Below are 21,819 nucleotides of genomic sequence, written 5' to 3'. Positions count from 1 at the left end.
GCCGCATAAGCCCCCAGGGCCCCGGCCCTCCAGGGGACTGGAGACCCTGCGCGTCTCCTCCGCGCCTTCCCGCCCGGCGCCTGCACCTGGTCCCCGGGTCTCGGGCCGCCAGCTGGAGCGAGGCGGGAGGCGGACGGCCCGTATGCAAATATCCGGCGGGGCCGGGGCCGCCTCCAGCGCCCGGGATAAAAGGCGGGGCGGGGCGCGGGGCAGCGAAGCCGCTGCCTCCCGGTAGCCGGCAGTGCGCTCCGGCCCCGCACCCGACGCGCGTCGCCCGCAGTCCCCTACCGCGCGGCCCGCGCCCCGCCGGCTCCCGGTAAGGACGCACCGCGGAGCCGGGACCCGAGGCGGGGGTGGGGTGGGGACACAGGCACGGGGTCCGGCTGCGCACCAGCCTGGGCTTTCCCATTGGGAACGTGGGCAGCGGGCACCTCCGCGCGCTTCCCCGCGGCCGGGCTGGTAGCATCTCCGCAGGTGCTGCGTGGGGCCAGTTCGTCCCCAGGCCATGGGCAGTCAAGGCGGAAAGGAGCTGCGTTGGGTCTGCGCGGGGTTAGGAGAGAACAAAATGCCCTCGGCTTGGAGCGGGACCGGGGAGTCCGAAAGGAAGAGGTTCCACCAGGGGTCTCTGGCTCCTCAGAGCTTATCCTGCTTTCCCCCAGCCGTCCGGAGACGCCGCGGGGAGGCAAGCGGAAAGGGGGAACCCGGCCAAGGGGGAAAGGTGCGGGTGTGGACACCTGTGAAGGAGCAGCACGAATCGAATCGGCCGTAGAGGCCGCAGACGCGGCCGCGAAACCACCGGCCAGGCCGGGCAAGGGACCCAGCTCTGCTGAGCGGGCACCTCGCCTAGTGGAAAAAAGACTTTAGTAGTTCCCCTCACCCCCTACTACTTTTTTTTTTCTTATTAAAAAAAAATCCTTCTGAGTCTATTTTTAAAGCTAATACCAATCACAAGGTTGGCCAGTTTGACCTGCGGTTTGACCTGGTAGCCTGTTGTGAAAATCCCTCCCTCATCCCACGCCTTCGTCCACCCCATCCTGCATCCCAGAAGATGCAGTGTGGAAGGAAGACAAATATTCCCCCAGAAGGTGGCCGCCTCCAGATGCCTGATAGGGGTTGTTCACTGAGGTGGAGAGAAAGAAAGGAACCTCTCCCTCCTCCTCTGCTCCTGAAAACCAGCCAGAACCACCGCAGGGACCAAAGAGATTTGGAGTTTCGTGAACACCTGAGGGCGGCCCAGGTGGAGATAAGAGCTTTGCTTTTGCAAATGGATGTCCTTGGAGCTCACAGATCCTAGAAAGGATGAATTGGAGGGTAGGGAGTGGTGAGGCGGGGATATCTGACACATCTCTCCTCTTGTTTCTGTTTGTGTATGTTTGTGCTGGTTCTGGGCAGTCACTGGGTAAGAGAAGACTGGAAGCATGTCAGAGTTTTGGTTAATTTCTGCCCCTGGCGATAAGGAAAATTTGCAAGCTCTGGAGAGGATGAATACTGTAACCTCCAAGTCCAACCTGTCTTATAATACCAAATTCGCTATTCCTGACTTCAAGGTAAAATTCCTGGGGAGAAGTGAAAAAGGGATGGATTGGTCAGGGGGAGACGGGAGAGGGAGACAGAGGTTGCTACTTCAGGAAGCCAAGGAGAAAGTATCACGGCAAAGGCAGGGGCTCTGAGGACAAGCTGAGGTTTGAGGATGGACAGGGAGGTGATGGGCTAGGTGGGATATCATGCCATAGTCCAAAATTAATTGTGATACCTATGTAGGTGCAGCCACAGGAAGGAATGAACAGGGGGACGAGGTTGTGGGTAGCAGTGTCTAATGCTTCAAAAAATGGGAAGCATGTTAAATGCACACTCAAGTTCTCTCGGGTGTTCCTCTGGCTCCTCCTGGTTTGTCTGCAACATCTCAGAAGACCGACCATATAGTTTAGATGTGCAGGCTTGGGGGGCTTCAGCCTTGATTGTACTCTTGACCTGGGGGCAGGGGAGGAAATCTAGGATCCCTTTGGAAGGGAGGGAATTTGGTGGCAGAAGGGAGTTTGAGTCGTGCCCAGGCATCTAAGGGCTCTTGGAGTGGAGGGCAAAGTTCAAATGAAACCAACGTTAAGGAAGAATGAGGCCAGGTGCGGTGGCTCATGCCTGTAATCCCAGCACTTCGGGAGACCAAGGTGAGTGGATCATGAGGTCAGGAGATTGAGACCATCCTGGCTAACACAGTGAAACCCCGTCTCTACTAAAAAATACAAAAAAAAAAAAAAAAATAGCCGGGCGTGGTGGTGAGCGCCTGTAGTCCCAGCTACTCAGGAGGCTGAGGCAGGAGAATGGTGTGAATCCGGGAGGCAGAGCTTGCAGTGAGCCGAGATTGCACCACTGCACTCCAGCCTGGGCGACAGAGTGAGACTCCATCTCAAAAAAAAAAAAAAAGAAAGGAATGAGACATGTGCAATTGTTTTTTTTTGTTGTTTTTTGTTTTTTGTTTTTTTGGAGACAGAGTTCATTCTTGTCGCCCAGGCTAGAGTGCAGTGGCACGATCTCAGCTTACTGCAACCTCCGCCACCAGAGTTCAAGTGATTCTCCTGCCTCAGCCTCCCGAGTAACTGGGATTACAGGCGCGTGCCACCATGCCCGGCTAATTTTTGTATTATTAGTAGAGACAGGGTTTCGCCATGTTGGGCAGGCTGGTCTCAAACTCCTGACCTCAGGTGATCCACCTGCCTCAGCCTCCCAAAGTGCTGGGATTACAAGAGTGAGCCTGGCCACACAATTAGTTTACTTCAAAAAGAGTGCATTTACCATGGTGCTTTCTGAGGCTGTAGGTTTCCACGGGGAAGACACTACAGCTTTCTCCCAGACCAGATGGCACAGGTGCTGGTGAGATGGCACTGACTGCCCAGCATCTGCTCTTGTAGAAAACTGCCATATACTCCCTTTTCAAACCTCGCTTTGCCCCTCCGCCAAAACAGCTGCCCCATCAGCTACCAGGGTTGTAATGCTACCCCATTTGCTAACATTTGTTGAGCAAAGTGCTGACCGCTAGGTACTTTAAATGCATCACCGGGAAGCTGACTCTGGGGACAGGTTGGGAGAGGCTAAGTGTTGTCAGGCTGGTAAGTGGCAGCAGTGGGTTCTGAACCCACATCTTGCTGCCTTTTTAAGCCTGCCTCTTCTTGTCCAGCAATTGACACTGTATGGGTTAGTAAATTCTGCATCCACTCATTGATACTGTGTGTGAGGCACTGTGCTAGACTCTGGAAGGTAAAAAGATAAAAAAGGAAGACACAGCCCCTGCAGAAGTTGCTTAAAATTAAGTTGCTTGAAAAGAAGCGACTTGACTTGGTAGAGATATTCAGGCTTCATCATTTCCTAATTACTTTTTTTTTTTTGGATGGAGTCTCTCTCTGTCACCCAGGCTGGAATGCAGTGGTGCAATCTAGACTCACTGCAACCTCCGCCTCCTGGGTTCAAGTGATTCTCCTGCCTCAGCCTCTCCAGTAGCTGGGTTTACGGGCACATGCCACCATGCCTGGCTAGTTTTTGTATTTTTAGTAGGGATGGGGTGTCACCAGGTTGACCAGTCTGGTCTCAAACCTTTGGCCTCCCAAAGTGTTGAGATTACAGGTGTGAGCCACTGTGCCCAGCCTCCTAATTATTTTTCTTAATTTGTTTTCTTGAAATTCTGCCAAGTCTCAGGACCTAATTACTTTTTAACATCTAGTTGGTGTATCACATGATAGCAACCCTTTTCTTTCTGATTCTGTGAAAAGACCTTTAAAGACAATTTTGGACATTGTAGTAATTTCTACACTAAGAAATAGATCATGGCCAGGCACGGTGGGGCACTCCTGTAATCCCAGCACTTTGGGAGGTCGAGGTGGGAAGATCACTTGAGGTCAGGAGTTCGAGACCAGCATGGAAAACATGACCAAACCCCATCTCTACTAAACATATAAAAAAAGTTAGCCAGGCATGGGGCACATGCTTGTAATACCGGCTACTTGGGAGACTGAGGCAGAAGAATCACTTGAACCTGGGAGGTGGAGGTTGCAGTGAGCCGAGATCTCAAAAAAAAAAAAAACAAAAAAACAAAAAAACAAAAAACAGATCATAAGTACTCTGAAAAGAAAAGGACCTCGGTGAATGATGAAGTTGGAGGAAAGAAAAAGCTGCCTCCTTTCCCAGCAATAATTTTTTTTTGAGATGCAGTCTCACTCTGTTGCCCAGGCTGGAGTGCAGTGGTGCGATCTTGGCTCACTGCAACCTCCACCTCCCGGTTTCAAATGATTTTCCTGCCTCAAGACTCCCAAGTAGCTGGGATTACGGGCGCATGCCACCATGCCCTGCTAATTTTTGTATTTTTAGTAGAGACAGGGTTTTGCCATATTGGCCAGGCTGGTCTCGAACTCCTAAACTCAGGTGATCTGCCCACCTCGGCCTCAAGATCATGGTTAATAACAGCAAAGAACAGAGAAAAAGATGGTGGGGCCGGGCGCAGTGGCTCGAGCCTGTAATTCCAGCACTTTTGGGAGGCCAAGGCAGGCAGACCACCTGAAGTCGGGAGTTTGAGACCAGCCTGACCAACACGAAGAAATCCCGTCTCTACTAAAAATAAAAAAGTAGCCGTTCATGATGGTGCATGCCTGTAATCCCAGCTACCCAGGAAGGCTGAGGCAGGAGAATCACTTGAATTCAGGAGGCGGAGGTTGAGGTGAGCCGAGATCACACCATTTCACTCCAGCCTGGGCAACAAGAGCAAAACTCCGTCTCAAAAAACAAAAACAACAAAAAACAAAACAAACAAAAAGAAAACACAACTGGTGGGACTGTCTTGGAGCAGAAAAGCTTTTAGGAATGAGGACTTCTTTAACTTGCTTTCTGGTGTATCTATTCCTCAGCTATGGGGATTAACAACATGACTGACTAGCAGGCTGCCATTCTAAGAGGAAAATGAGCTGAGGTCAGATGGTGACATCGTAGTCACTCCTTCCTATGGCAGGCATATGACAGTTTATCCTGTTGGTCAAAAATAAGTAAATAAAGACACCCCCAAATCCACTGGTTTCCATTAAGAGTTCTTTCTACTTTCCACTTTGGCCATTGACCAAGGGTGACAAATTCAAGATGAAGTGACAGAGTCCCTGCCGTGTTGTTGAGATGGCATCATGCTTGGCCAGAAACCTGTGAGCCTCTGACGTTTTTATGATCTGTCTAGGTGGGGACCTTGGATTCCCTGGTTGGCCTCTCTGATGAGTTGGGGAAACTCGACACCTTTGCTGAAAGGTAAAATATTCCTTATTTACTACATACAAGTGAGAATTTGACATTGTTGTCAGAGGACACAGTGTTCTTGCTTTGGCTGAACCGGAGTTTGGACTCGTCTAGACCTGGCTCCAAAAGTGAGCAGAGAAAACCGATCAGTCCCCCTGCGGGTGCTGGGTCTGCAGGAGCCCACCTTGTCTGCTGGAGGCAGCACTTGTTAAGGGGTTGCCTTCAACCTGAAGATCATGCATAGGTGCTGAGACACTTGGAAAACTCATTGGTGTAGTTTCCCACCAAGCCTTTTTAAGTTTGTTTATTTTTTAGTAATAAATGCTCATAGTACAAAATTTCAAGTACAAAAAGAGGCCTGGCACAGTGGCTCACACCTGTAATCCTAGCTACTCCACAGGTTAAGTCAGGAGACTTGCTTGAGCCCAGGAGTTCAACACCAGCCTGGACAATATAAAGAGACTTCCTTCCTTCCTTCCTTCCTTCCTTCCTTCCTTCCTTCCTTCCTCCCTCCCTCCCTCCCTCCCTCCCTCCCTTTTTTGAGACAGAGTCTCACTCTGTTGCCCAGGCTGGAGTACAATGGTCCTATCGTGGCTCACTGCAACCTCTGCCTCCCAGGTTCAAGTGATTCTCCTGCCTCAGCATCCTGAGTAGCTGGGACTAAAGGCACCCTCCACCACACCCAGCTAATTTTTGTATTTTTAGTAGAGACAGGGTTTCACCATGTGGTCCAGGCTAGTTTCGAACTCGTGACCTCAGGTGATCCACCTGCCTCGACCTCCCAAAGTGTTGGGATTACAGGCCATGAGCCACCATGCCCGGCCCAAAGACCTTGTTTCTAAGAAAAAAAAAAAAAAAAAAAAAAAAAAAAAAAAAAAAAAAGCTAGATGTGGTGATGTGCGCCTATAGTCCTAGCTACTAGGGAGGCTGAGGTGAGAAAAATGCTTGAACCTGGGAGCTTGTGGCTGCAGTGAGCTATGGTTGTGCCACTGCACTCCAGCCTGGACAACAGAGTGAGACCCCATCTCAAACAAACAAATAAGCAAAAACCCAAAGTACAAAAAGGATATATATAGTGAAAGTTAAGGTTTCTGGCCAGGAGTGATGGCTCACGCCTGTAATCCCAGCATTTTGGGAGGCCGAGGCAGGTGGATCACTTGAGGTCAGGAGTTTGAAACCAGCCTGGCCAACATGGCGAAACTCCGTCTCTACTAAAAACACAAAAATTAGCTGGGTGTGGTGGCGGGTGCCTGTAATCCTACCTACTCAGGAGGCTGAGGCAGGAGAATCGCTTGGGCAGGGGAGGGGGGATGGGGGTTGCAGTGAGCCGAGATCCCGCCACTTCACTCCAGCCTGGGTGACAGAGCGAGACTCCGTCTCAAAAAGAAAAAGAAAATTAAGTTTTCTTCTCACCTGTTTTTCTCTTTCCTGTCCCCTAGTCCTCCATTGCCCCTCTTTTAAGGCAATTTTCCTATAACTTTCTAGGTAAGCCTTCCAGAGATAGCCAATACATGCACGAATAAATATGTCTTAAAATTAATATTATTCATTCATGTATTTGTTTACTTATTTGTGTTTTTTTGCAGACAGGGTCTGGCTCTGTTGCCTAGGCTGGAGTGCAGTGGCACAATCATAGCTCAGTGTAGCCTTGAACTCCTGGGCTCAAGCGATCCTCCTACCTCAGCCTCCCAATTATCTGAGACTATAGACACTTGCCATCATGCCCAGCTAATTTTTGTATTTTTTTGGTAAAGACAGGGTCTCACTATGTTGCCCAGGCTGGCCTTGAACTCCTGGCCTCAAGTGATACTCTTGCCTCGGCCTGCCAAAGTGTTGGGATTACAGATGTGACTCACCACATTCAGCCTTAAAATTAATTTTGTACAAATGATAGCATATATTCTGCATCTTGCATTTTAGTTAAATAACGTATCTTAGAGATAGTTTCATATCAGTCCATAACTGCATGTTCATTCTTTTAATGGCTGTGTTACTGTGAATAGATGTACCCTCATTTATTTGAATAGATTGGTGGGATTGCTTGACTCCAGGAGTTCAAGACCAGCCTAGACAACATAGCAAAACCTCATCTCTATTAAAAATACAAAACATTAGCCGGGTATGGTGGTATGTGCCTGTAGTGCCAGCTATGCAGGAGGCTGAGGTGGAAGAATCACCTGAGCCTGGAAGTTTGAGGCTGCAGTGACCGAGATCATGCCACGGCACTCCAGCCTGGGCAAAAGAGTGACACCCTGTCTCAAAAAAAAAAAAGTGTATGAGGATGTTGTGGAGTCTTAAAATTATATATCTTTGTTTAAATTATTACAAATCTGGGCTAGGTGTGGTGGCTCACGCCTGTAATCTCAGGACTTTGGGAGGCTGAGGCGGGTGGATCACGAGGTGAAGAGCTCGAGACCATCCTGGCCAACATGAAAATACAAAAAAAAAAAAAAAATAGTTGGGTGTGGTGGCCGGCGCCTGTAATCCCAGCTACTCAGGAGGCTGAGGCACAAGAATTGCTTGAACCTGGCAGGCGGAGGTTGTAGTGAGCCGAGATCGTGCCACTGCACTCCAGCCTGGGACAGAGCAAGACTTTGTCTCAAAAAAAAAAAAAAAAAATTACAAATCTGATATATAATCATTGGAAAACTTTTTTTTTTTTTTTTTTTTTTGAGATAGAGTCTCACTCTGTCACCCAGGCTGGAGTGCAGTAGCATGATCTTGGCTCACTACAGCCTCTGCCTCCCAAGTTCAAGCAATCTCCTGCCTCAACCTCCCGAGTAGCTGGGATTACAGGTACATGCCAACATGCCCAGCTAATTTTTGTATTTTTAGTAGAGATGGTGTTTCACCATGTTGGCCAGGCTGGTCTCGAACTCCTGACCTCAAGTGATTAATTGGAAAGCATTTATAGATCATAGAATAGCATGAAAAAAATATAAATCACCCATAATTAAGCCATCCAAATATAACTATTATTATATTGTGTTTACAGTGTGTACATCTAATTTTCTCAACATATAAATATAATTTCTGGATAACGTAGTAATAGAAGTAAGATCAGGCTGGGTGCAGTGGTTCACGCTTGTAATCCCAGCACTTTGGGAGGCCAAGGCAGGAGGGACAGTTGAGCCCAAGAGTTTGAGAAGAGCCTGGGCAACATAGTGAGACCCTCTCTCTACAAAAAGTAAAAAATACTAGCTGGCTGTGGTGATAGAATCTTGCTCTGTTGCCCCAGCTGGAGTACGGCACAATCTTAGCTCACTGCAACCTCTGATTCCTGGGCTCAAGTGATTCTCCTGCCTCAGTCTTCCAAGTAGCTGAGATTACAGGCGTGTGCCACCAGGCCAGGCTAATTTTTGTATTTTTAGTAGAGATGGGGTTTCACCATGTTGGGCAGGGTGGTCTCGAACTCCTAACCTCAAGTGATCTTCCAGCCTCAGCCTCCCAAAGTGTTGGGATTACAGGTGTGAGCCACTGTGCCTGGCCACTTTGAGGATTTCTAATCTGCAGATTAGTGCTATGGGCTAAAAATTGGTTTCTCTGTGTTCTGTTGCTATTTACCTTCTGATTGCCTAAGAATAATAGGATGCCTTTGTTAGTGACATTTTGCTTTGTATGGGATGTTGGACTAACACACAGGCACTCCTAGTCACCAAGTAGTTTGCTGTTCACAGTGGTTTTTTTTTTTTTGAAATGAGATAATACATAGGTGTAAACATTTTTTTTTTTTTGAGACGGAGTTTCACTCATGTTGCCCAGGCTGGAGTGCAATGGCACGATCTCAGCTCACTGCAACCTCCGCCTCCTGGGTTAAAGCGATTCTCCTGCCTCAGCCTCCTGAGTAGCTGGGATTACAGGCATGCGCCACCATGCCTGGCTAATTTTGTGTTTTTTAGTAGAGACGGGATTTCTCCACATTGGTCAGGCTGGTCTCAAACTCCTGACCTCAGGTGATCCGCCCACCTTGGCCTCCCAAAGTGCTGGGATTACAGGCATGAGCCACTGTGCCCTGCCAACAATTTTTTTTCATGAGACAGGGTCTTGCTCTGTCGCCAGCCTGGAGTACAGTAGCACCATCAAGGCTCACTGCAACCTCCACCTCTCGGGCTCAAGTGATCCTCCTGCCTCAGCCTCTCAAGTAGCTGGGACCACAGGTGCACAACGCCATGCCCAGCTAATTTTAAAATTTTTTGTAGAGACAAGGTCTTACTATATCTCCCAGGCTGGTCTTGAACTCCTGGGCTCTAGCAATCCTCCCGCCTTGGCCTCCCAAAGTGCTGGAACTACAAGCATCAGTCACCACACCTAGCCACCATTCACAGTCTTTGAGAAAGAAAACTAATCTTTGCTTCTCTCATTCATAAAATCTGTCTGCTCTCAGACGAATGAAGGGAAGTAAAATCATGCTAAATCAAGTATTATCAAATCTCAGGGCCTGTCCTGTAAAAGTTAATATCCAAGAAAAAATGACTTGATCTGGAAATGTTGACTCCCTTCTTAGGCTTCTCTGCACCACAGGGAGGTATGACTGGCCTTGTACAACTTATGGCCTAGCTGAGAAGACACATATTAATAAAATAATCACATCACATAATCAAATAATGCTAAACCTAAGAAAGGCCTGTAACAGATGCCATCGAGAACAGCCCACTGCCCTAGGCTGGTGAATGCCTTAGGTTTTCCTGGGCAGCAGTGACAAACCGCAGGAGACTGGTCACGTGCAGGAAGGTTAGCTTAAGAAGTGTGAACTGGGCCAAGCGCGGTAGCTCATGCCTGTAATCCCAGCACTTTGGGAGGCTGAGATGGGTGGATTACTTGAGCCCAGGAGTTCAAGACCATCCTGGGCGACATGGTGAAACCCCATCTCTACAAAAAATACAAAATTTAGCCAGGCGTGGTGGTGCATGCCTGTAGTCTCAGCACTGGGGAAGTTGAGGAGGGAGAACTGCTTGAGCCCAGGAGGTCGAGGCTGCAGTCAGCAGAGATCACACTACTGCACTCCAGCCTGGGCAACAGAGTGAGACCCTGTCTCAGGAAGAAAAGAAAAAAAGAAAAAAAAGTGTGAATAGTTCCCTGCCTGCTGCAGAAATGGTAGCAATTCTAGAGCTGTCTTTGCTACCAATTTTCTGCCCTAGTGCAAGTCTTTTAACCTCTTATTCACTAAAACCGCTTTAGCTCTGAAATTCTGTGATCCTGGATTGTTATTGTTTCCATTTTAGTTTCTTTCTTGCTTTCTTGCTCTTCTTGCTTTCTTTCGCTTTCCCTTCTTCCCTCCCTCCCTCCCTCTCCCTCTCTCCCTCTCCCCCTCTCCCTCTCTCTCTTTCTCTCACTCTTTCTCTCTTTCTTTTTGACAGTCTTGCTCTACTGCCCAGGCTGGAGCTCAGTGGCGTGATCTTGGCTCACTGCAACCTCCGCCTCCCAGGTTCAAGTGATTCTCCTGCCTCAGCCTCCCAAATAGCTGGATTACAGGCACCCACCACCAAGCCCAGCTAATTTTTGTATTTTTTTAGTAGAGACGGGGTTTTGCCATGTTGGCCAGGCTGGTCTCGAACTCCTGACCTCAGGTGATCGCCAGCCTTGGCCTCCCAAAGTGCTGGGATTACAGGCGTGAGCCACCATGCCCAGCCCCACTTTAGTTTCTTTTTTGTCTGTTTGCTCTGTTTCCCCAGTAAGTATATTAGTGTTTTGTTCTGTACATACTTGTTGCACAAATTGCTTTTAGTGGTAGTGTAGCATATGTTTAAGAAAAAGAAATGAAGGCCGGGCACGGTGGCTCACGCCTGTAATCTCAGCATTTTGGGAGGCCAAGGCGGGTGGATCATGAGGTCAAGAGATCGAGACCATCCTGGTCAACATGGTGAAACCCCATCTCTACTAAAAATGCAAAAATTAGCCGGGCCTGGTGGCAGGCGCCTGTAGTCCCAGCTACTCGAGAGGCTGAGGCAGGAGAATCGCTTGAAACCAGGAGGTGGAGGTTGCAGTGAGCCGAGATTGTGCCACTGCACTCCAGCCTGGCGACAGAGCAAGACTGTCTCAAAAAAAAAAAAGAAAAAGAAATGAAAATGCGTGAACAGGCAAGACTGTGGCTATAATTGTGAAACAGATAGAACCTGTGCAAATTTAAGTGTTTTGTAAACAATAAGGGCTAGGTGTGGCAAGAATGAAAAATCACTGTGCATTGTTTTCATTTTCCTTGTGGTTATATATTCTTAAGAGCCTTCCTATCAGGGGGAAGGAAAATGGTGTGGTCTGAGCATGTCAAAATTCGAATCTTAGCTTTTTTCTAGTTCAGGGGTCAGGGTGTCCTGTGTTGGGAGTTGGTAGAGGTTGGGGTAAAAGAGTGGGTTATATGTACTAATAAATCTGGAGAATGGCATCAGTTCTTTGAAATGTCCTCTCTGATTCTTTGAAAAGTCCTCGAGTGTTATTAGGTAAATAAATGCTAGGTGGGTCTGTAACCTCGGTAGCATAAACCTGTCAGCACTGCTTCTGCCCAGGAGAACGGAGAAGGCACAAGCATTTTCAGGGTGTATTGTTTCAATATCCTTTTATTATTTATTTACTTAAGGCACTAGAGTGTTTTTCCATGTAGTTGGAAGGCAGCTTTTGCTTACGAGAGCTTTCTCTCTTTTTTAAATTTATTCCTTCATACTGCCTTTGTTAATTTATTCTGTATTTGCCCTATCATTCATGAACATTTGAAAAACCAAATGCTATTATCTTTAAAAAAAAAAACCTCTCTCCCTGTTTAAAAAAGAAAATACGTTTGAGTCCTTCACAGTATCTTAGCCTGTTTTGCGGTGTTGATTGAGTGCATTTCCCAGGCGCTGGGGCGGTCAGCAGGACCTCCTGGGTGCTGTGGTGCTTGGTGACTGTTGCTTGCCCCTGAGTGCTTCCCCCGTCTATGGAATAGCTGCTGGCTTTTTCCTTACCCAGGTGGTTCCGTGGAGCTGACCGAGGGTTGGCTGATCAAAGATTGCATAGCTGAGTGTGGATGTCTGCTTAGTGATACGTGTGAGTCAGTTCTTGTAAGGGCATTCTAAAGAGAAGTAAACTGGAATTGTAAAAAGCATGTAGGCTTTTCTTCTCTGTTGGTGGAAGAATGTCGGATTGAGACGACCTATGCGGCATTTCGTGGGATTCAGTGAATAGACCGCGGTTGCATGTCTCTGTATGCCGCGTGCATGGTGGGTTGCTGTAAGCTGCTGGCAGCCCTACTGTGTGTGTCTGCTGGGCTCCCACTTTCCATGGCGGCTGTTCCAAGCCTCTTCACCCCTCCTCCTCCCATCTGCCCCTGCTGAGCCCTCTTCCTCCTCCCCAGCTCCCGGAGACTCTCTTCCCCACCTCTTCCCACACCCTCTACCATCACACCCACAGATTTACCCTCTCTAACACACCCGGTGCTCCCCTCCTCCGTGGCACTTGCCACAGTGGATTTTGACGTCTTCTTGTGGGATTATTTGGTCATATTTTTCTTCCCTGTCTTTTGCTTATGATTAGATCCCTAGCACCTGTAACATGGAGGCCCTTGGTGACTGATTGAATGGATGAATAGAGGGAAGCATCCTGGGTTATAAGAGCTGGGCAGCCCGTTAGAGATCTCATCTAACCTGCAAGAGTTCCAAATGATGAAACAGGCCCAGAGAGAAGATCCTAGAAAGACAAAGGTGGACGGGGTGGCAGAGGAGGGAATACACTCCAGATACATCAACTTGCCATTAATGGTCTGCCTGTCTGGATCCATCTGCCCTGGGAGGGGGACTCTGTGCCCTGGGCTTTCCACGATGCTTCCAGCTCGGAGTCATCGGCAGAACTAACCAGAAAATGGCCTTTTTCTCTTCCATTCCACCCTCCTCCCAGATTGTACTATCAATCATTGTTACTTATGAAAACACTTAATAGTATTTATAAATCTAGACATTTAAAGATGGCTTACTGAGCCTGGGTAAAATAGCAAGACCTCCTCTCTACAAATAATACAAAAAATTAGCCAGGTGTGGTGGGGTGTGACTGTACTCCCCACTACTCAGGAGGCTGTGGTGGGAGGATACCCTGAGCCCGAGTGGTTGAGGCTGCAGTGAGCCGTGATCGAGCCATTGCACTCCAGCCTCGGCAACAGAGCGAGACCCTGTTTGAAAAAAAGAAAAAAATATATATTTTGACTTAAATAAAGTATCTTATTAAAGTTAATTTAACCTGTTTTTACTTTGTTAAATGTGGTGACTAGACCTTTTTTTTTTGAGATGGAGTCTTGGTCTGTCACCCAGGCTGGAGTGCAGTGGCATGATCTTGGCTGACTACTGCCTCCACCTCCTGGGTTCAAACGAAATCTCCTGCCTCAGCCTCCCAAATAGCTGGGATTACAGGCGTGCGCCACCAGGCCCAGCTAATTTTTGTATTTTTAGTGGAGATGAGGTTTCACCATGTTGGCCAGGCTGGTCTTGAACTCCTGTCCTCATGTGATCTGCCCACCTCGGCCTCCCCAAGTGCTGGGATTACAGGTGTGAACCGCCATGCCCAGCCTTAGACATTTTTTAATTACCCGTGTGGCTTGAATTATATTTCTATTGCACAGCTTTGGGCTGGAGCTCTAGAGAATGATTATTAAATTTGGACATGTGAACAAATCTCCTGGTCTTTTTTTTTCTCTCTTTTTTTGAGAAAGGATCTTGCTCTGTCACCCATGCTGGTGTTAGTGGCATGATCACAGCTCACTGCAGCCTTGAACTCCTGGGCTCAAGCCATCCTCCTGCCTCAGCCTCCCGAGTAGCTGGGACTACAGGAGTGTGCCACTATGCCTGGCTAATTTTTTTTTTTTTTTCATTTTTCTTTTGTAAAGATGGGGGTCTCTCTATGTTGCCCAGGCTGGTCTCAAACTCCTGGGCTTGAATGATACCCCTGACCGTGGCCTCCCAAAGTGCTAGGATTATAGGCATGAGCCACTGTGCCAGGCCCTCCTGGAGACCTTGACAAAATGCAGATTCTGACTCAGTGGATCCGGGCTGGAGCCAGGATTCTGCATTTCTTACAAGCTCGCCAGTGATGCTGGTGTTGCTGGCCTGAAGACCACATTTGGCATACTAAGGCTGAACACATTAACTCACAGCTCTCAAACTTGAGTGTGCATCAGAATCATCCTGAAGTTTTGTTAAAAATACATCACTGGGCTCCACCCCCAGAATCTGTGATTCAGGAGGTCTGAGTTGGGGCCTGAGAACCTGCATTTCTACGAGTTCCTAGGTGATACTGATGCTGCGGGCCCTGCCACTGTGCTTTGAGGATAGCTGCTTTGAATGGTAATGGGGTGATCTGTTTCTGGAAGGTTTAAAATATGTCATTATGACATGTTTGGACCTGGTACGTTTTTAGTAGTTCTTTAATAATATTCACAAAATTTTTCAGTACTGTTGCTCTGTTAGTTTTCTCTTTGGAGGAGGAGCAAATTGGCAAATTGCATTTTGCTAGAAAATCATTAGTTTCATGAACTCTTTCAAGTTATTTGAATAGAGTCTACCTATATATTGTATCTATGCATCCCCCATTTTTTAGTATTTGCATTTTCTTTGATTAGGCTACCCAGTGGTTTACCTAGTTTGCTTTTAAGAGAAACAACTTTTTAATATATTGATCAATTTTATAATTTTTCTGTTTTCTAATAGTTTAACTTCCGCATTTATCTTATTTTCCTTCTTCATTTGGGTTTATTTTCTTGCTCTCTTTTTCTGTAAAACATGCTTAGTTACATGCTTAGTTCATTTTTTTTTGTTTAGTTCTGTAATGCTAACAGTAATGAAGTTTTCTCTGAGGTATATAATTTAAATTTTGATATGTGATGTTTTCATTATTTTTTTCCTAGATATTGTGCTTTTTTTTTTTTTTTCTGACAAGCTCGAACTCCTGGGCTCGAGCCATCCTCCTGCCTCAGCCTCCTGAGTAGATGGGATTACAGGTGAACACCACCATGCACAACTAATAGTTTATATTTTTTATAGAGACGAGGGTTTCCCTATGTTGCCCAGACTAGTCTTGAACTACTAGGCTCAAGGAATCCTCACACCTTGGCCTCCCAAAGTGCTGGGTTAATAGGCATGAACCACCGTCCTCAGTCAATTCTGCAATTTTTAAATTCTTTTGTTTCTGTTTTTGTTTTTCATTTCTAATTCTGTTGCCTTGTTCGAAAATGAATTAAGTTGGCCGGGTGTGATGGCTCATGCCTGTAATTCCAGCACTTTCAGAGGTCGAGGTGGGAGGATCACTTGACGCCAGGAGTTCGAGACCAGCCTGGCCAACATGGCAAAACCCCATCTCTACTAAAAATACCAAAAAAAAAAAAAAAAAAAAAAAAAAAATTAACCAGGCGTGGTGGTGGGTGCTTATAATCCCAGCTGCTAGGGAGGCTGAGGCTGGAGCATCGCTTGAACCCCGGAGGTGCTGTGAGCGGAGATCGTACCACTGTACTCCAGCCTGGGCGAGTGAGACTCTTGTCTCAGAAAAAAAAAAAAAAAAAAAAGAGAAAGAAAATGAGTTAGATGCTATTCTGACCTTTGGGAATTTGAAATTTTCTTTGTGACCTAATCTATTGCCTATTTTTCTAAGTGTTTCGTGGGTGTCTGAAATGGGTGTATTCTCTTGTTTTCATTGCACAGCACTGATAAACGTCTATTGGAGCAACACTATCAATGAGTGTCATATTTGCTATTTCATGTTTTTATACTTTAGGCGCTTTGCTGCCCTTACAGGATACAGAAAGGTCTGTGACAGTTTGTTTGTTTGTTTTTGGAGACACAGTCTCACTCTGTCGCCCAGGCTGGAGTGAAGTGGTGCAATCTCTCTTGGCTTACTGCAACCTTTGCCTTCCGGGTTCAAGCGATTCTCCTGCCTCAGCCTCCTGAGTAGCTGGGACCACAGGCACCCACCACCATGCCCAGCTATTTTTTGTATTTTTAGTAGAGATGGGGTTTTGCCACATTGGCCAGACTGGTCTCGAACTCCTGACCTCAAGTGATCCTGCCTTGGCCTCCCAAAATGCTGAGATTACAGGTGTGAGCCCCTGCGCCTGGCCATCTATGATAGTTACAACTCCTCGAAGGCTGCCCTTTGTTCCTCTCTAGCGCTTCTGTGCGCAGTATATTGTCTTGAATTCCATGCTGCCTGATGGTTTGTCATGTCTCTATTTTGGTAACTGCCATGCATTGATATATGAGAATATTGTTGTTTGAAGAGTTAAGACATTTGTGTTAGATCATGTAGCTGCCTAGTGTCAGGCCTTCACCTGGTCATCCTGACTCCCCTGGTCTGCCCTTGCTCTGTCGTAGGCCCCTCACAGGTGGCAGTAGCTCTCCTTTGCCTCCCCTGCCTTGATTTTCAGTTTAGGCCCAGCTGGGATGGTCTCTAGTATCTGCCAGGCTTCCCCCAGCTCCCAGCAGCTCTTATCAAAGCAGAAGTCCAGCCAGCAGGGGAGGAAGGAATGTTGGCTGGCCACTTTAGGTACTACATGCGGGAGTAAGGGTCAGCTCGAGGCAATGTTGTGAAATCCCGAAATCATTCTTTGGAGGTTAAATTTAATGTAAGGCATTTCCATCTTGGACCCTGCCCCAGGACCCACGGCTCCATTGTTCCCCAGGTCTCAGCAAGGCCTTTTTCACTTAACACCGTGTTGGTGCTCATCACAGCCCCGGTAAAAGGCAGCCATTTGGACGTTCCTTATTTTCACGAGCTTCAGGGGCAACCTCCCATGGTCCTTTTTGGATGTTCTTTTTGCATTAGCTTCACGTCCAAAGTTGGTATCATTCTCAACAGACAGCTTCCATTTGTGCAGCCTTCTGCCTAGGGTTTGTTCCCATCTCAGTCAAAGGCTCCAGCGACTTAAGCACCTGGTGCTTAAGTAGACAGTCTGGGCACCACCTCCCTGTCCAACCCTCCACAGGAGATGCCAGTAAGGACGGAGTCCTGTGGGCTCCACCTCCAAAATCTGTCCTGTGTCCACCTACTTCTCAGCATGTCCTTCGAATCTACCTTCATTGCGTTCCTGTGTTTTTGCAACAGACTCAGTTGTCTCCCGGTTTCCCTTTCATTCATTCACCCCACAGCAGTCAGAGTGATCTTTTTAAAAGCACCGTATCACAGATCGCCTGAGGTCGGAAGTTGGAGACCAACCTGACCAACATGGAGTAACCTAATCTCTACTAAAAATAGAGAAAATTAGCTGGGTGTGGTAGCGCATGCCTGTAATCCCAGCTACTCGGGGAGGCTGAAGAGGAGAATCGCTTGAACCCGGGAGACGGAGGTTGCGGTGAGCCGAGATCTCGCCGTGGCACTGCAGCCTGGGCAATAAGAGCAAAACTCTGTCTCAAAAATAAATAAATAAATAAATAAAAGCACAGTTTCACATAGCTCTCCTGCGTGAAACCCTCCGTGGCTTTTCTGTGCCCTCAATGTAAAATTCTTACTTGCAACCCTCGCTTCCAGACCCCTAGCTGGTCAGGCCCCAGGGTACTCCTCTCCAGACACCCTGGCTCCATCCTGCGTTGGTCCTATGCCTGGAAGACCCCCCACCCACCACCCCCGCCTAGCAGGGCAGGCTTCTTCTTATTGACCCGATTCCAGAAGACTGCTCACCCAGAAGACTTCTCCAGATTGCCAGCCAGCCCGGTCCCTCTAGGTGACCCCACTTTAATTATCTGCATTCCACAGCCCACTATTAAAGCCCACTGCATAAGTTATCTTTGCCTTTTGGGGGGTATTAATTTTGTAATTAATATCCTTGCATAACTCATTGTGTAAATTTTTGATTATTTTAAAGTTGCATGGAGATGTTTAAATAAAACTTTACCAACGGTCGGGCACAGTGGCTCATGCCTGTAATCCCAGCAGTTTAGGAGGCCAAGGCGGGCGGATCACTTGAGGTTGGGAGTTCAAGACCAGCCTGGCCAACATGGTGAAACCTCGTCTCTACTAAAAATACAAAAAAATTCACCGGGCTTGGTGGTGGGCACCTGTAATCCAAGCTACTTGGGAGGCTGAGGCAGGAGAATCACTTAAACCCAGGAGGCAGAGGTTGCAGTGAGCTGAGATCACGCCTCTGCACTCCAGCCTGAGCAACAGAGTGAGACTCCATCTCAAAAAAAAAAAAAAAAAAAAAAAAGGTTGCATGCCCAGAAGTGGAATTACTGGTATAATGGATATAGACATATTGAAAGCTGTTTGTACATACTACTAACTTGTTTTCCAATGAAGTTAGAAGAAGTGCCCTTTTGTCACACCCCATCTATTAAGTGCTTTTAAGAAACTTGGTTCCTGTACCTGGCAGGATGATGTGTGATTGTTTTAATGTGCATTTCTTGGATTTCCAGCGAGAGTAAACATATTTTCAAGAGCTTATCAGCCATGGTACTCCTATTTGTGTGACTGGGCTGTTCCTGGCCTTGCCCCTGCATCCCTTGGGCTGGGCTGCGGGTTGCACGACTCCAGGGGAAGCCCTTCACATTGTATGTGCTGGAACTCTGCTCCGCAGGCGAGCGCAGGACCTGCAATTGTTCTCAGTGGCTAAGTTGCTTGGTGGATTGACTTTTTGGCTTAGTGTCCAGAACTTCGATGTGTGATGTTTTTTTCTATCCCAAACACTTGGGGCATTGCCCAGTGATTCCTAAAAGACTGTAGGCCCCAGGGGATTTAAGCAACACTTTTCTGGGAGCTGAGTTCAGGTCCTCCTTGCCTGTTCCTTCCAAGGGGAAAACTTTCTTCTTCATTTTTTGAGACCAAATCTCACTCTTGTGGCCCAGGCTGGAGTGCAGTGGCACCATGTCGGCTCACTGCAACCTCTGCCTCCCGGGTTCCAGTGATTCTCCTGCCTCAGCCTCCCAAGTAGCTGGGATTATAGATGTGCGCCACCAGGCCTGGCTAATTTTTGTATTTTTAGTAGAGACGGGGTTTCACCATGTTGGCCAGGCTGGTCTCGAACTCCCGACCTCAGGTGATCTGCCCGCCTTGGCTTCCCAAAGTGCTGGGATTACAGGCGTGAGCCACCACACCCAGCTGAAATTGGCTTTTTGAAGAGGGTAGAGCATTACTATCTGGACCGCATGTGGGTGAATCACTCTATATTGTCAGCTTGGCCAATGAGAATTCCGTTCTTAGTGACAAGAGTAGCTTTGCTGGGTGGCTCTACACACTGTATGCGGAGGGGAGTCCCTCTAAAGAGCTAAAGATCAGCTCCTTATTTAAACTTCCAGTTTCTGTAAGCCAAGTTGGAATTTAAAGCATGATGTTGTCTATGGCCAGAGTCCCCAGGGGGAGCCTCCTAGTGAGCCTCACTGGACCTTTGTTTTTGTGAAAAGAAAATCACTTAATTGCTGTGGAGTCACATTTTCCTGGTGACTTTGCTGCAGGGCATGACGATTTCATTGTCCCTTGGTGGAGGAGGAAGTAGAGAGACAAAGGATGGGGTGAGGTGCCCAGGGGCTCCTGAGTCACCAGGGGAGGCAGGGAACAGGCTCCCCCTGGAAGCTTCTGGGCCTCCCCTCTCAGGTGTGCGGGCCCCTCCTGTGTGGCTGCAGGATCGAGGCTGGGGCAGGTGGCCCCTCTCATCAAGGTACCCTGACAGTGGCCAGGCACTGGCAGGCCTGGGGTTTTGGGTTATCTAGAGTGGGCATGCTAGCACCTGCTTTCACGGATGGAGACTGGCTTTAGAGGAAGGCTGGGGGTCAGGACCAGCTGACATGTGGCCACCAGTGAAGTGACCTGGGGCAAGCTTCTGGGCCTCTGTGCACTCCATTTCCTCAGCTCTAGGGGCCTTGGCTTTGTGTGTGGAGCATTCACATATAAATCCTTAGTGCTTTCCTGGGGGCAAAGAGAAGCTCCCAGATGCCCTCCCTCCGACCCTGCCCTGTAACCTGGTTGCGCTCTTCCCAGGCATCTGGGTTCCTCCCTCCCTCCCTCCCTCCCTCCCTCCCTCCTTTCTTCCTTCGCTCCTTCCTTCCTTCCTTCCATGGAGTCTCGCCCTGTGGCTTAGGCTGGAGTGCAATGGCATGATCTCGGCTCACTGCAATCTCGCCTCCCGGGCTCAAGTGGTTCTCCTGCCTCAGCCTCCCGAGTAGCTGGGATTACAGGCACCCACCACCACACCCAGCTAATTTTTGTATTTTTAGTAGAGACAGGGTTTGGCCATGTTGGCCAGTCTGGTCTCCAACTCCTGACCTCAGGTGATCTGCCCGCCTCGGCCTCCCAAAGTGCTGGGATTACAGGCGTGAGTCACCATGCTGGCCTTTCTGGATAATTTCTGACAACCAAACAACTCTATCCTGCGTTTGCCAGAATTTTCCAAAAAATCCAGGGAGGGAGAAAGCCTTCTCTTTGGTGTTGCATAGACTTGCCCTCAGGATCCTCAGAACCTGTATCCACTACTCCTCAGCGGGAGAGCTGGAGGTGGGAGACCCAACCCTTCCTTCTACAAAGAAGGGAGCGGCCTGTGCAGTTTGCAGGGCAGAACCCCTGGAGACACTGTGTCTTAAGGCTACTTAAGAATCTCCTCTGCTCGGGCCCTGCGATCTGTAGCCTCAAGTATTCACCTCCAATTCCAGCCCTCCTGCTGGGGTGCAAGGCTTCTAGGCACCCGCCGGCTGCTCCTCTCCCCATACCCCCGGACTGGAAGAGTCCTGGGGGCCCTGCATGGCAGGAAAGTCCTGGCTGTGGGTGCAGAAGAAGAGGAGACAGATCTCAGGAGCCCCCCTCACCATTGGGATCGAAGCCCTTCAGCCATCCTCTGCCCCAGAGCCATTCTTCCACCCCTGAACGCCTTGGGGTCTAGGGTTTAGAAATCAGCAGGGCTAAGAGGTGCCCCCGTAGTGTTTGTGGAAAGGAAGGAAAGGGCACGTTCAGTACAGACTTGCCACAGGCAGATTTGTGAAGCTCCTGGGCGGCCTCTTCTTGCCTGATTCCCCACCGCAGCTTGCCTGTGTCTGGAGGCTGCCTGCCCAGCACCCGAAGGCCTCCAATCCCTACCTGCCCTGCCTCACACCTGGGCAATGCCCCTCACTCCTCCCACTCCATCTTACCCAATTTCTTCCCTTGGGGATTCCCCAGATGACTATCGAGGTAGGGGGCTGGGCCTGAGTAGCACGCCCTTGTCTTATTCCTTTATTTACTCACTGCTTTGTCTATTTGAATTACCATGATTGACTTTTTGTTTTTTGAAACAGGGTCTCGCTCTGTTGCCCAGGCTGGACTGCAATGATTCAATCACTCCTCACTGCAACCTGCCTCACCCTCCTGAGTTGCTGGGACTACAGGCACACCCCACTACCCATGGCTAATATTTATTTATATATTTATTTATTTATTTGGTAGATACAAGGTCTCACTATGTTGCTCAAGCTGATCTCGAACTCCTGGGCTCAAGTGATCCTCCTGTCTTGGCCTCCCAAAGTGCTGGGATTACAGGTGTGAGCCACCACACCTGATCTCATTCTTTTTTAGAGGCTTCTTGGTGATCCATTATATCAGATGGGTCCCTTGTTGATAAACATTGAAATGGCTTCCTGTCTTTTATAATTACAA

The 21,819-nt window shown here is 48.3% G+C and overlaps 1 protein-coding gene across 1 annotated transcript in view; it reads left to right on the top strand.

Annotated features, from left to right (window-relative positions):
- ATP6V1C2 (ATPase H+ transporting V1 subunit C2) overlaps nucleotides 1-21,819 on the top strand; it is a 65,939-nt gene that overhangs the window by 3,641 nt on the left and 40,479 nt on the right. Inside the window, exons 3-4 of the mRNA XM_054548402.2 lie at nucleotides 1,393-1,547; nucleotides 5,207-5,274. Of these exons, the coding sequence (XP_054404377.1) occupies nucleotides 1,419-1,547; nucleotides 5,207-5,274 (197 nt within the window). The 5' untranslated portion in view covers nucleotides 1,393-1,418. The remainder of the gene's footprint in view (nucleotides 1-1,392; nucleotides 1,548-5,206; nucleotides 5,275-21,819) is intronic.

This window comes from Pongo abelii, chromosome 12, assembly GCF_028885655.2.
Source record: "Pongo abelii isolate AG06213 chromosome 12, NHGRI_mPonAbe1-v2.0_pri, whole genome shotgun sequence".
In the NCBI taxonomy this organism is placed as follows: domain Eukaryota; kingdom Metazoa; phylum Chordata; class Mammalia; order Primates; family Hominidae; genus Pongo; species Pongo abelii.
Note: the sequence above shows the minus strand (reverse complement) of the source record. Positions and strands in the feature narration are given on the sequence as shown.